The sequence below is a fragment of the Mizuhopecten yessoensis genome, unplaced genomic scaffold (assembly GCF_002113885.1).
Source record: "Mizuhopecten yessoensis strain PY_sf001 unplaced genomic scaffold, ASM211388v2 scaffold716361, whole genome shotgun sequence".
NCBI classification, from domain to species: domain Eukaryota; kingdom Metazoa; phylum Mollusca; class Bivalvia; order Pectinida; family Pectinidae; genus Mizuhopecten; species Mizuhopecten yessoensis.
This window is the reverse complement of record NW_018480078.1, coordinates 2529950-2542600: the sequence shown is the minus strand read 5'-3', so window position 1 is coordinate 2542600 and position 12651 is coordinate 2529950. Positions and strand designations below refer to the sequence as shown.

The following is a 12651-nucleotide window of genomic DNA, read 5'->3' as shown; positions in this document are numbered from 1 at the left end:
TCAATACAACAACAACTGAAGGAGAGAAAAGAAATGTAATCGTTTCCATGGATTAATCTCAGAATCCAAAAGACTAAAATTCTGAATTTTCACTTAATGCAGTATGCAGACATGCGATATATAGATTTGATAAGTTCTATTGAACATTAACGTAATAAACTGTATATCAGATTTATATATATCACCCCTTCCCTAAGGTGTTTACCATCTCACCCACTCCTTATTGATACCCACGCAAGTCTGGATTCACTATTTTTCAGAGGAGGCACTTTGAACGCATTCGCTCCCAATAAGAGAAAACTTGTCTGAAAAGTGGCGATATTTCCATTTATGCAGATCAAAAAGAAACACAGATATATCAGTTCCATAATGAGAAGTGACATAATGCATAGGTTGTCGAAGTAAAAACAACACTTTCTGCAACGTCCACACCTACAGATTCTACACGATGAGACAGTCTGTCTATATGGTAAAAACACAAGCTTAAAGGCTTGTACTTTTTTAACACGTAAGATTATCAGAGTGTCAATGTAAACATTCTAATATTTTGATGGATAGATCAAAGCCTCTGGCTATATTTATAAATTTACATCTAAACCTAGATCACAACAGATAGAGAGGTTTTGTCATAAACTTAACTCCAGCTTTGAACAGTGCTAATTGGATAGCAGCTTAAAAATGGTCAATTGTGAAGTGACACTCTAGTCCCCAAGGGGGGTAGGGGTGGGTAGCTAGAGTGAGTGTCAACATGGAACTGGCAGCTGTTCCACTCCCCGGGGGTGTTAGTTACCATGGCAACGCCCCAGGTGACAGTCATTGAGAAGGAGTGTCAAATAAACAAGGTGTATAGGCTAGGGGTGGTCACACCAGGGTAAGGAGGTATGCCCAGGGCATGGCCTGGACAGGTTCAATTTAACTTATCAACTTATAAATTAATGTCTGCAAAATATAAACTAGTTTCTCAATCAATGCACTATATATAGAATGAATGCACTTGAGGCAAAGTTGTGCAGTGTAATTAAAATCTGAATAATTGATATGTAATATTTCACCTTTTTGTTGACATGTGAAATTGATCAGTTGTTGCTTTGGAGGACATTTGCTATCGTTAAATGATAAATAACTTTATATTGATCGATGGTAAAATTAATTTTACATTATTGTTACACTCTTCGTCTTACATGTAATTGTTGTTGAGATTTGGTCAGGTAAATGTGTAGTTTTCTTAATAATTTTGCTATAATTACCTGCTTTTACTGTTAATTCCTTGAAAATTAAAATCTTCAAGGCTGCCAAAAAGGATAAGAAATATGCATACATATACGGTGTGGTTTAAATCAGTGAATTAAATGATGGTTTGAAAATAGTTAATGAGGTATTTAACTGAAAAAATAATATATCAACTTTATTCTTTAAGTACCAATAATCATGTGTTGTGTTTGATTTTTATTTATAACTTATAGTTCTGTAGTATCACGCCCTATAAACAAACCAAGACCGATTCCAAATCAAAGACATTTAAATGGACATCTTGTCTGTAAGACTCAACATTTAGTGTCAGAAACATACATGTACCTTATCTCAAACACTTAGGATTTCATGTCAAAGACAAACACCCTGGGATGAGGGGGGGGGGATTAGCATGTACCCTAATGATCTGTTACACAATCCAAGTCAAATGACAGACAGGTGCAGATGTCTTGTCCTAGACACTTGCTTGAGAGTCAAGGAGGACAGACCATGGCCACAGGTGCCTCGTTTGTGACACTCAAGATTTCCTGTCATAGAATACAATGAAGAAGAAAAATGCATGAACAGATATTGGTCTCCAAATTAAAACAAAAGCAGCATGATACAGTAGATAACATTTATTTGTACAAATTCTCATTCCACTATCAGCCATTCACATCAAATATCAATCAATATGACGACAGGGTAAAACATATATTTTTTTACATTGAATATATATATATATATATGCCCCTGATAACACGTTCATCCAACCTGATACACTGCTAATAAGTGTCATCACATGACCCAGGTCCTAGCCATATGTTTCCGTATTTTCTTTCAGGATATTCTTCATTTTCACAAACACAAATTTCTTTGAGAAAAGGCTATAAACTAAAACGATGTCAGGATTGAGGTGTATCCATGGCAATTAAAATGTACTCTCTAAACAAAAGGAGTACTAAAATGTCACATTGTACACTCTAAAAACAAAGTTATTAGCTGTCAACAATACTGTATGTAAACAACAAATGGATATATAAGTTAACATGGACCCTAAGAATTATGGTCAGGATCAGTGAGGTATATAGCAGCCCTTTAATGTGCTTATTTAATCAACGTTAAGGGTACCAGTTCGTCAGTTATAATTGCAAAAAGAGTTCCACTAAGAGCTGGGAGTAGTCTCCCTTATATATAGAAGATGAAGCAGCCAAAATTTTCCTGAGTTACTTCCCTTGTCAAAGTTTTATATAACACTGTCAAGGTCCTGAGAACAAAACATGCAGTTTTATATAAAAAATAAAAAAAATAAAAATATTCAAATATCAGTAAATGTTATTCTGTTAAAAGCATCACAAGATATGACTTATATTTATGGAACTCTCTTCTGTTGAAAATAAGTTAAGCAAATATTTTTGTAAAGTGTAAAGTGTAATCTTTAAACTTGATGGTACCCTAAACCTCAAATTATCTATGTGAAAATTATGTACCTCTTATGAAAATAATGCATATTCGTAGTGATCACCGGGTTTGTATCAAACATAAAAATGTACAACTTTACATGAGGTCGGTACAAAGGTCCATGCTGTTCAGACACTTTTAACACACTTTTGTTGTTAATAGCTTACTGGCGATTTGGGCTATGAAATACATTTTCACATTCATATTGTGTCTCACATTTATTTATTGTGCACTTAAACTCATTCACCCCTGAAATTTCATAATGGACTATTCCAACCTTTGAATTGGAAGAGTTCAAATGTGTCTTCAGGCGTAAATGAGTGCAATAACATGAATGTATAAATGTATATCATAGCCAAATCACTAGTATGCTGTTTACGGCGAAAGTGCTTTAAAAGTGTTTGACCAATATGTGCTTTCGTAGGTCAAAAAAATGTTAAAATTGCTGATAAAAAAGAGAGTGACGTATATGTGACTTTGTGTTTTTGAGTGTAGCACCGTTACTTTAAGTCCTGAGTCACATCTGTATATACAACCAACTGTATGTAAATCTGATTCTAATTAATTATTAACAAATTCCTCATGTAGAAAATGAGGTAACAATATTGCTACACGGAATCAATTTAAAAACATAAAAAATAAATGTAAAATACCTGAGTTCAAAGGTCACTTGAATTAATGTGATCAAAAATATGTATCGATGATTTTGTAATACTTGGACCAGATAAAATAATGATATGAATACACACTCATTGTAAATTGTTCAGGTTTAAAGGAATCCTTTTTTTTATTAATTAAGTCATTTGGTTGTGGTTGTCACACATATGAAGTGATCAATTAAATTCTACATGTTTCGGCACCTTTGATGCAGATAACAAAATGAAAGCTATGTGAGGTGTTTTAATTACATCAAAATCTGTCAAAAAATTTACAGGTAAATACATTCGAATTTTTTCGTGCGTAACCACGTTAAATTTGTCTTCTAAAAAACATTTTTGAAAACTTTGATTCTATGAAAGCATTTATCTATAAGATTTATAATTTTCTCAGGGTTCCTCCAGGAAAACTGAATAACAATCTTACATAAATCCTTTTTTTTAAAATTTCAATTACCGGTTTTCAATTGACTTTGTAACCAAAGAAAATAATTGAGATTTAAGTGTGACATATATATACTGTATGTAATGTTTTCACAAAAACATCTTGAAAGAGTTGTTTGGGAAAAATATTTCGATCCTATAGCCATTTGATTTAACTCATTCACCCCTGAAAACACATTTTAACTCTTCCAATTCAAAGGCTAGAATAGTTCATTTTGTAATTTCAGGGGTGAATGAGTTAATTACTTGAAGTGTAAGTAAAAATTCAGTGTAGTTCTATCCAGAAAATGCAATGTCACTTATTAAAAGTACACATATATGAAAAAAAAAGTCTTGCAATCAGAATAAGCACAAATGTGATTCATAAAGTAAAATAATTTTACTGACAAACCCTTAAAAATTATCTCTCAACCTGCTATAAAATATCTCTCAATCTGGTATATAACAACTCTCAAGCTGCTAACATCATTTAACAATACACATACATATACGGATTGGTCTCATGTTCACACTGGAATTCACCAAAACAATGTCAGACACAAGTTAAAGGTTGCAATCATTGTAAGTTAAACTCAATCACAGAAATAAATGCTGCTCATAATATAAATCAGCAGTATAAAAATGAAAGGGCACCGGTAATATCTATATATGAGGTAGCTATTTGTTAAATACAAATTTGTCATGAAGTTACATACAAAATTTAATTAAAAATCAGATTGAGGCAGACGAAATTTCAATCTTTTAATCAGGGGGGGTTTAAGATTTGGTTTTATTGAGTGCTAAAAACTGCCTATGATTCATCAAATTGATTTGTTTAAAAATAAAAATGAAACAAAAGTTGATCATGATAACTAGAAAAAATAATCATAATTTCATTTATTAATTATAAGGCATGTTTGTTTCGGAGTAGACATTAAATTAAATTAACTCATTAACCCCTGAAATTTCATAATGAACTATTCCAACCTTTGAATTGGAAGAGTCCAAATGTGTGTTCAGGGGTGAATTAGTTAATGTTCGAAAGTGAAACCATGCTGCCCATGCACAAAACCCTGAGACTTGATAATGGAATAGTCTAGATCTGCCCATTGTACCCATACTGATGTATTTCCTTCCATCACCATGGCAACCGTGATGTCATGATGGGATGTATACAATTGTGATGTATTCCTGATCTAACACCAATAGATATAGGTCATTCTTATGTAACTATTGTACTTAATCAAATCAATCAATTTCATGGGACTAGGTAATCGAAGGATGTGTCCTCAGTTTGAATTCCTTTAGAAATATCGCCAGCCTCACTGTAACACAGAAAGACATTGATTCCGTCGACACGACCAATATTTCCTGTTGCCCGCCACATTATACACCTACGAAACTCTTCAGGTTCTCAGTTCGTATAAATTTTACATCCCACATCATTTTCCTCAGCTCAGAATCGTAGGAGAGAATAATAGATATTTCCGAGAAAATCCCCGTATTTGGTCATGTCTTACACAAGTCAGTTTTTGGGTAATTTTAAAACCAAATGTTGTAGATATAGCAGTACCCCATCGACATAGCATTACGCATTTATTATAGCTTCTGCATTTTATTTACAAATCGGAAAAAATATAATAAAAAAAAACCGTTCACATTTTCTTGTGTTTAGTTTAAATAGAAGGAAGGCTTCTCTTAGAGATATGGGTATGAACTGTTCTTCAAAACAGTTGCCTTTAATTGATTTTGTTAGATTCTATTATGGATTGGGTAGCGCTGTAAAAAGAAAGTAATGGCTTTGAAAAATCCTCCAAAAACTGACTTTGGAAAGATGATACTAGGCAAATAAATATGGTCACTTTGAAAATGAAAATGAAAACAGTGTGACAGTTTCATTGAACACATTTGAGCGTTGAATAGGTGTCATACAGCTGTCGTTTCTAACACAACACAATTTCCATGGCATACGCATATATATATACACCCATTATCACGGGTTGTACAGCATGCATCGTAACTTTTCTATCTCACTCTTAAGTAGCGAAACCTCTGTCCGTAACTGTAAGTTTTCCTGTTCTAGGAACACAACCCTAAGTGCAATCTGTTCCTCCTTCATACGCCTTGCCTCGCGTGACCGTTTGGCAGAGTCATTGTTTTTTTTACGTTTATCCCAATATAGGTCATCCTTTTGGTTATCGGGTACAGACAGAGCTCGTTTCTTTGGGGGCATTCTAAAGTTCATTTCCCCATCACCGTTTCCGAGGTCTAAATGCCCTCCGGAGGTATTACTGCTCGTGGAGGATGGAGAATTTAAATCAGAATTGTCTGCTTCCTCATCCACCTCATGTTTTACCATGGAACTAGACAAAGGGGGACTTGTCGGTACGCCTGACCCCATATGGGTCATGTTCATGTGACTTAGGGGCTTAATCCCTGGATGCATGTCCCCACTGTTTGTAGTGGGCGTATGGTGCATAGTGTGGCTTGGGGGAATAGGGGACATGAGGTCATGATTACTGCTGGACGACACAAGAGAATAGTCTAATCCTGTAGAGGAAGGCCCTGCACTGTGCATAAGTCCTGCCAGGTCTGTGTGGCTCATCGTGTGGGTGGGAGCAGGGTAGCCCATCCCATAATATGACGTAGGCACACTCCCATTACCTCCTCGAACACCAGTGCTGTATGGTTTGAAGAATCGGTCGTCACGATGCATCATGGCCGAGTACGGATCCTGCATGATGCTGTGTAGATGTCACAAATCTGGGCGAATTATGTTGGATTGTCTTGGACAACTATATGGTATCACACACTGGCCTTAAGATCGCTGGTCAACACATGACTTTCTCAACTTCTCATCTCTCTGAAAAACATCAAATGAGTTGTCATTATTAAAATTTTGTAGAATTTTCATAATATTATTATTAGAAGTATTCTGAAAACTTTAAAAAGAATTTGAATTAAGTTTGCCATAATCAATATATATAGACCAGGCCCCAGTTAATTAATTGTAACATCTGCAATTCAAATCTACCGCAAATGTCATCAGAGTTTGTGATCATATGCATGTACTATAATATTTCCCAACAAATTTGTTGAAATCAAATATTTCCTGGTGTCCCAGATGTATTTTTAGCTGTCAATTATACTATATACATAAGGAAATAACCAATGCATGTGTATATACTGTTTGATGATGAACACTGATGGGTTTGAAAATAGGGAAATAACACCCACCCTAGGTGGAATTGCTGAATACTGTGATAAACATGTAGCTGACATGTATACAGTGAAATTGACATGTGTATTGAAACTGACAAGATGGCAGTGCAAATACACATGCAGCCCTTGGCATACAATATTGATACTTTGAATTTATGTCATCATATGATGATTTAACAACACCCACCCACCCCCTACACATAAACACACACCTTGATCAAAAATCATAGTTGAGCATACAGTGAATCTGTTGCCTTCCCCCCAAACCCTTATATACAAAGTTTAATGTTGCAGTGGAAATATATCGGCCACATACCACCATGATTGAGGAAAGGGGGGGGGGGGGGGGGGGGGGGGGCAAACACTAATAATCACTTGTTTAAATAAATCAAATATTAGGAAACACTCTTTTTGTTTCAGTTTGGCATAAGTATAAATACCATCAAACCTCACATCTCCATATACTATATTAAAACAAATGACATATTTTGCTGTATCATGTGAATCAAACATGGGCCACTGTACAATCTCTCGGACATATATGTTAAACAAACATCTCTATATAAGATATAACCAGACGATTTATTTTTTCCACAATGAAAAATGAAAAGTTTGATAACTACTTGTAATAATTAATATAACAGGAATACCACTTAATTAATGGGAGGTTATGATTTGATAACAGTTGTAAATTAATAGGTTTTAAATTCCTAATTATGATATTTCCTTGACAAGAAATAGCATTTAATGTAACCAAAATGTTTTGTTACAAGACAGATGATTATCTAAGATTTGTATTCATATATTAAACTATAAAAAAAAGGTTAAAAGAAAGTTTCAATATTAAAGCATTTAGACCTTTTTTAAAGTTACTTCTTTGATCTAACTTTGAAAAAGTTTAAATCAAACAAGGTTGATAATTATATGCAATATTTTTTGTACCATGTCATGGTTTAATTTAGAAAGCATATCTTTTGGCAAAGAAATAAATCAGTTTGATGGCCATTGATATTTGCAGGATTTTTTCAAGTCCTTCGAAAAGAAGGTTGCATTATCTTCGATAGTTTAGCTTTTCCAAATAGCTAGATTCCAAGTGGAAAATTAAACAATATTAATAAGTCCTGAACTCCTAATTAAGCTATAGGTACTACTGGGTTGTTCAGTTGTCTGTATTGCAGAATATACCATGCTTGTTGACAATTTCCAAATAAACACACTAGTACATGTAGCAGGTTTTCTTGTGAACTGAAGACTCAAGTTCACATTCTAATGACCAGTGTTATGTCAGCCTGACCAAAGCTGGCCAGAATTAATAAACTGGCACTGACTGAGTATTACTTTTGACCAGTGATAAACAGCAAATCTGAAATCAATATTTTCCAGTAAGAACTTATAGCTAACACAACATGGTGGAAGGCAATAATAATTCCGCCTTATTCCCCTTAATGGGGCCCCTGGATTGACTAACAAGCTGTGGGTCATACTGACCAGTCAACAATCTGAGCAAGCTGTATAGTTATATAATGATAAAATTCCATGCAATGATGTCCAAATACAATCAGCATTACCTTCCAATAATGGTCAGTCCAGAATTACTGACCAGTTCACTAAATACTGGTTTTGTAGGTCCACTTTAGCACTATGTTCATATAAAAACTTGTACTTCCTGAAAATGTCACTGACCATCCAGATGTCTACCCCACACACAAATCCAGTGAATGACCCTGTTACCAGTGGTCAGTCAACATTACACAAAGTTTGCATAGCTATCAACTGACCAATTAATATGGAGTATTTTTCCAAGCACGACCTCTAACCCCTGGGCTGTTTATTTATAGCTGGGTCATGTGATCCTTTAGCCCAACCAGCAATGTTGAATAATGCAAGATAATCAAGGGAGCACAATGTTAGCTAATGGTCAGTCCAGTCTGTCCAGTATACTGACCATGTGCTCTCACACTACACTGACCACTGACAATAGGCTAGGGAATTACAGGAGTATTTACCTGTAAGCATTGAGAGGAACTCAGGTTTTCACTGGGAACTGGTCAATAGTTGTTATTTAACAAATGTGTGCCTGTGTGTTGTTTCAGGGAATGATTTTTAGAAGGTCCTGTATATGTGGCACTGATAACAACCAGATCCCTGTAGAGACTTGTCCCTTTTTTTACTTTAATGACAAATTAACTGAATGAAATGAATGCCGTCTCATTATAATTAACATCACACCAATCAACTTAAAAAATATGTAATTAAAGGACAAACATTGTAGTATTGTTAAAATTAACATTGCAGGCATAATAAAGATTAGATATTGACAGGCATGCAATAAAAAAAATCCATTTCTGAGAAAAATATTATAATGGGTGGGAAAATTAATGAATTTATATGACAAATACGAAAAAGTATATTATTCCCCTGATGTGGATCGACAGTGTTTGTTTCCTCTTTTGTCAATCAAACTTTTTAAGGAAGGGGAGGGTTGAATGTACGTTTTATGAACATCAAATGTGTGTATATTTTCTGCTTTTTTTTAATGATGAGAAAACATGCAAGATAAAAAGAAATGATTACAGCCATTAAACTATTTTTATAGTGGCCATTAAAATAATGTTAAACTGAATAACAGACACACAAAAAATATAGAGCAATGGTACGCTTCTTTATATAGAGAGATGGGATTTAAACCCAGGTCATCTTGCTGAAAAGCTAGTGATATATGATAGAGAGGGGATATGGTATACAATATATGCAAGCAATATCATAAAATACTGTGAAAAGGTACATTTTGTGGTGCCAAAATTTTGTGGTTTCCCATTAAATAAATCACCCTTTCGTGGGTCAATGAATTTGTGGGTCACGAGTACTCTCTCATACAGCGAATAGCTTTATGACAAACTTGAAATTACTTTAGAACCTATGAATTCGCAGATGTAGAGTACCAACGAAACCAACAAAATTTAAAACACCACAGAAATTAGAGATTTCTCAGTACCTCTCTCAGACTTTGTTATTTTGTTAATTCATTGTAAGACGAATGATTGTTGCGATATACAAAGCTATTAAACCTTGCAGACCAGAGTTCAGCGGATTGCTTAACTACATACAATCTTGTGTACCTATACTAGGTTAACTAGGCTAAATTGTCGCAGGTAGATACTATATTTCTCACGCCAATTTACTCATTATAACTCATAAAATAAGCATAAACTATAAGGCTTCATCAAAACTAAGTTACTTTTCTGTATTCGAGAATACCATTATCGTAAGTTGTTCGTAAGATAGCTGTTTGTCAGTGCTATTTAGTACAGTATTATAGATTACGTGTAAAGGTGGCGGTTTCTGCTAATTGGAGACTGTAATAGGTTAGGCCCCTGGTAGGAGGAAGAGCAATCTTCCAGGAACTAAGCTGCCATAGAAAAGACATTAATCAATTGCATGGGCCGGTGTGGCAGGAAGCTGTGTGGTACCTGGACAAGGCCAGTGGGACTCCGGCCACTTCTTAGTGCAGTGGTCAATCATTGTCGCCATGGCATCCTACAAATTAGCCAGCACTGGACTGTCATGTCAGCTGACATAACCATTCATCAATATATGTGTATAAGTGGAGATAGCCCTGGGTGGTCAGCGGTCAGTCTACAGTGATAGTGTGGTTGGTGACTTCCTAGTCACAGTCAGGAAGTCCCAACTTCACTAAAACCACAGATCCTCATGGTTATTATTCCAAATATTATACAGAATTAATGAGCTATTTATTCTCTTTTTGGAGGGGATATTTTTCTTTTTATTAATTTCATCACAGTGAATTAAATTATTATATTTATTGGTAACCAGAATACATCCTGTTTCCTTAAACTTAAATATCTGTTTTACAGCTTTTAACAAGAAAATATCTTTATTAAAAATATAAACAGCAGAGTTTTTATGTGTGTGTGGTTGTAAGTCTGCAATAGTTACATATGTACCGATGATATTTCTTAAAAGATGAACAGATCCCGATTAACTCAATCATTCACCCCTGAAATTTCATGATGAACTATTCCAACATTTGAATTGGAAGAGTTCAAATGCGTCTTCAGGGGTGAATGAGTATGAACTGCATACATGTTTACATGTGCTGATCGTTTAACAGGAGGTAAATTGTAATTTCGATTAAAGCTTTGTATGTTTGTATAGTTTCAATATTGTACATCGCCCATTCATATGTCGTCAGTGTTATTCTTGTGTCAGCTAGATAGATATCAAATAATCTTTCTGATTGATGACATGCATAAGATAACAATGGATATGTTGTTTTGTGGAAAACAAAAGGTGTAAATATATGAATTGTGTACCGAGACCTTTGCCATTTGAGATGTACTGTACCAATTGGTGCGATCATACGGTTTCGTTCGTATCTAAACCCTATAATTAGAATTTTATAGAAACTCTTTTGTTAACAAATCAAAAAGCAACTCGGCATTCAGTCTGCATTGTTGGAGTCAAATGTTGCAATAAATCCCAAAAGGATTTTATACGGCTCTGCCGGGAAAAAAAGGCTCTACTGTACAGTATCCTGTTTTAAAATGAAACTTTATAAAACGAGTCCGTGGTGACTCGTAATACAGATATTATAGTTTAATCATTCAGTAAGATTTTATGTTAAATTATCGTTCTACAGCTGAAAAACAAAGTGCCCTTGATTAATAGGATATATCAAGAAGGAGTTGAAAGCAAAATTAAATGTCTCAGCTAAATTAGCTAATATCACATTTCCTAATACAATCGTGTGTAAATTCAATGTCATTTGACCTGTCAGGATCCTGATTAGTGAAAAGCCTACCCATAGTACTTATACAGGTGGTTGTCAATCTCAGAATTATCTTTCTGTATGTATATAGGTACATGGAGGCCTGCAGACCTATCTGTATTATTTACACCCATTCTTCCACTGCCCAGGAGCCCCATTGTATGACTGCTGCCTAAGTCATAAATTATTGAGGAGAAATCAATTTCACTTCTGCCATATCATTGATAAAAAAAATCTCCCTATTTTGACACAACTTTGAAGACCTAGTTTTACTTTCTAAATATTTAATTTTACCTGGAATTGTAGATTTTACCTACCAGGTGCCTGTAGCAATGTTTAACATACTGACTCTACAGATTCTACCTGTGGTGTACAATCTCCCACAGAGTGACCACCCCAGTTTGTTTGTCTCCCTGTGCAATCTTAGCCTTGGTGATGCAACCAGAATAGCACCACTGACCAGTCCATTGACCAGTGTTATGGCTATCACTGTAACTGTACAGACTGTTTGGACAGAGGTCATTTAACTGGACATTAAATCAACAGATGACCAAAGGTTACAGCACCGTGACCTTACTGAAGGTCGGATGATGCAAATCTATATGTGACCTCAGATAACCTGGCAAGCCAAAATACCAAAAATACCTTACACATTTTCAGGACAGATTAAAAAATGAAAAATTACAAAATTAACCGAAAAAATTGGCGTTGTGTTTTCTTACTGTTGAGATGCTGTTCCAGTTATCCTTATATACATCCTTGGTTATGTAAGGGGGATAACGGGGGGAAAGGAACAAAGGTATTCCATGTATTGTTTATACTTTTCAAATATTTAAAATTGTCTTAAACTTACTTTTAAAGACCTGGCTT

General features: G+C 34.8%; 2 protein-coding genes across 3 annotated transcripts in view; one reads left to right on the top strand and one right to left on the bottom strand.

Annotated features, from left to right (window-relative positions):
• Positions 1-12651, top strand: part of LOC110443862 (protein MON2 homolog) — a 433581-nt gene that overhangs the window by 397703 nt on the left and 23227 nt on the right. The window lies entirely within an intron of this gene.
• LOC110443864 (hepatic leukemia factor-like) lies at positions 2543-8804 on the bottom strand. Its single transcript, XM_021488302.1, has 2 exons — positions 8561-8804; positions 2543-6633 (listed from the first exon to the last, which is right to left on the bottom strand). Exon 2 carries the CDS (start codon positions 6508-6510, stop codon positions 5764-5766), a length of 747 nt encoding a protein of 248 aa, XP_021343977.1. The 5' UTR covers positions 6511-6633; positions 8561-8804; the 3' UTR covers positions 2543-5763.

Excerpts from the sequence above, each read along its gene's own strand:
- LOC110443864 (XM_021488302.1), bottom strand. The coding sequence starts at position 6,510 with ATGCAGGATCCGTACTCGGCCATGATGCATCGTGACGACCGATTCTTC.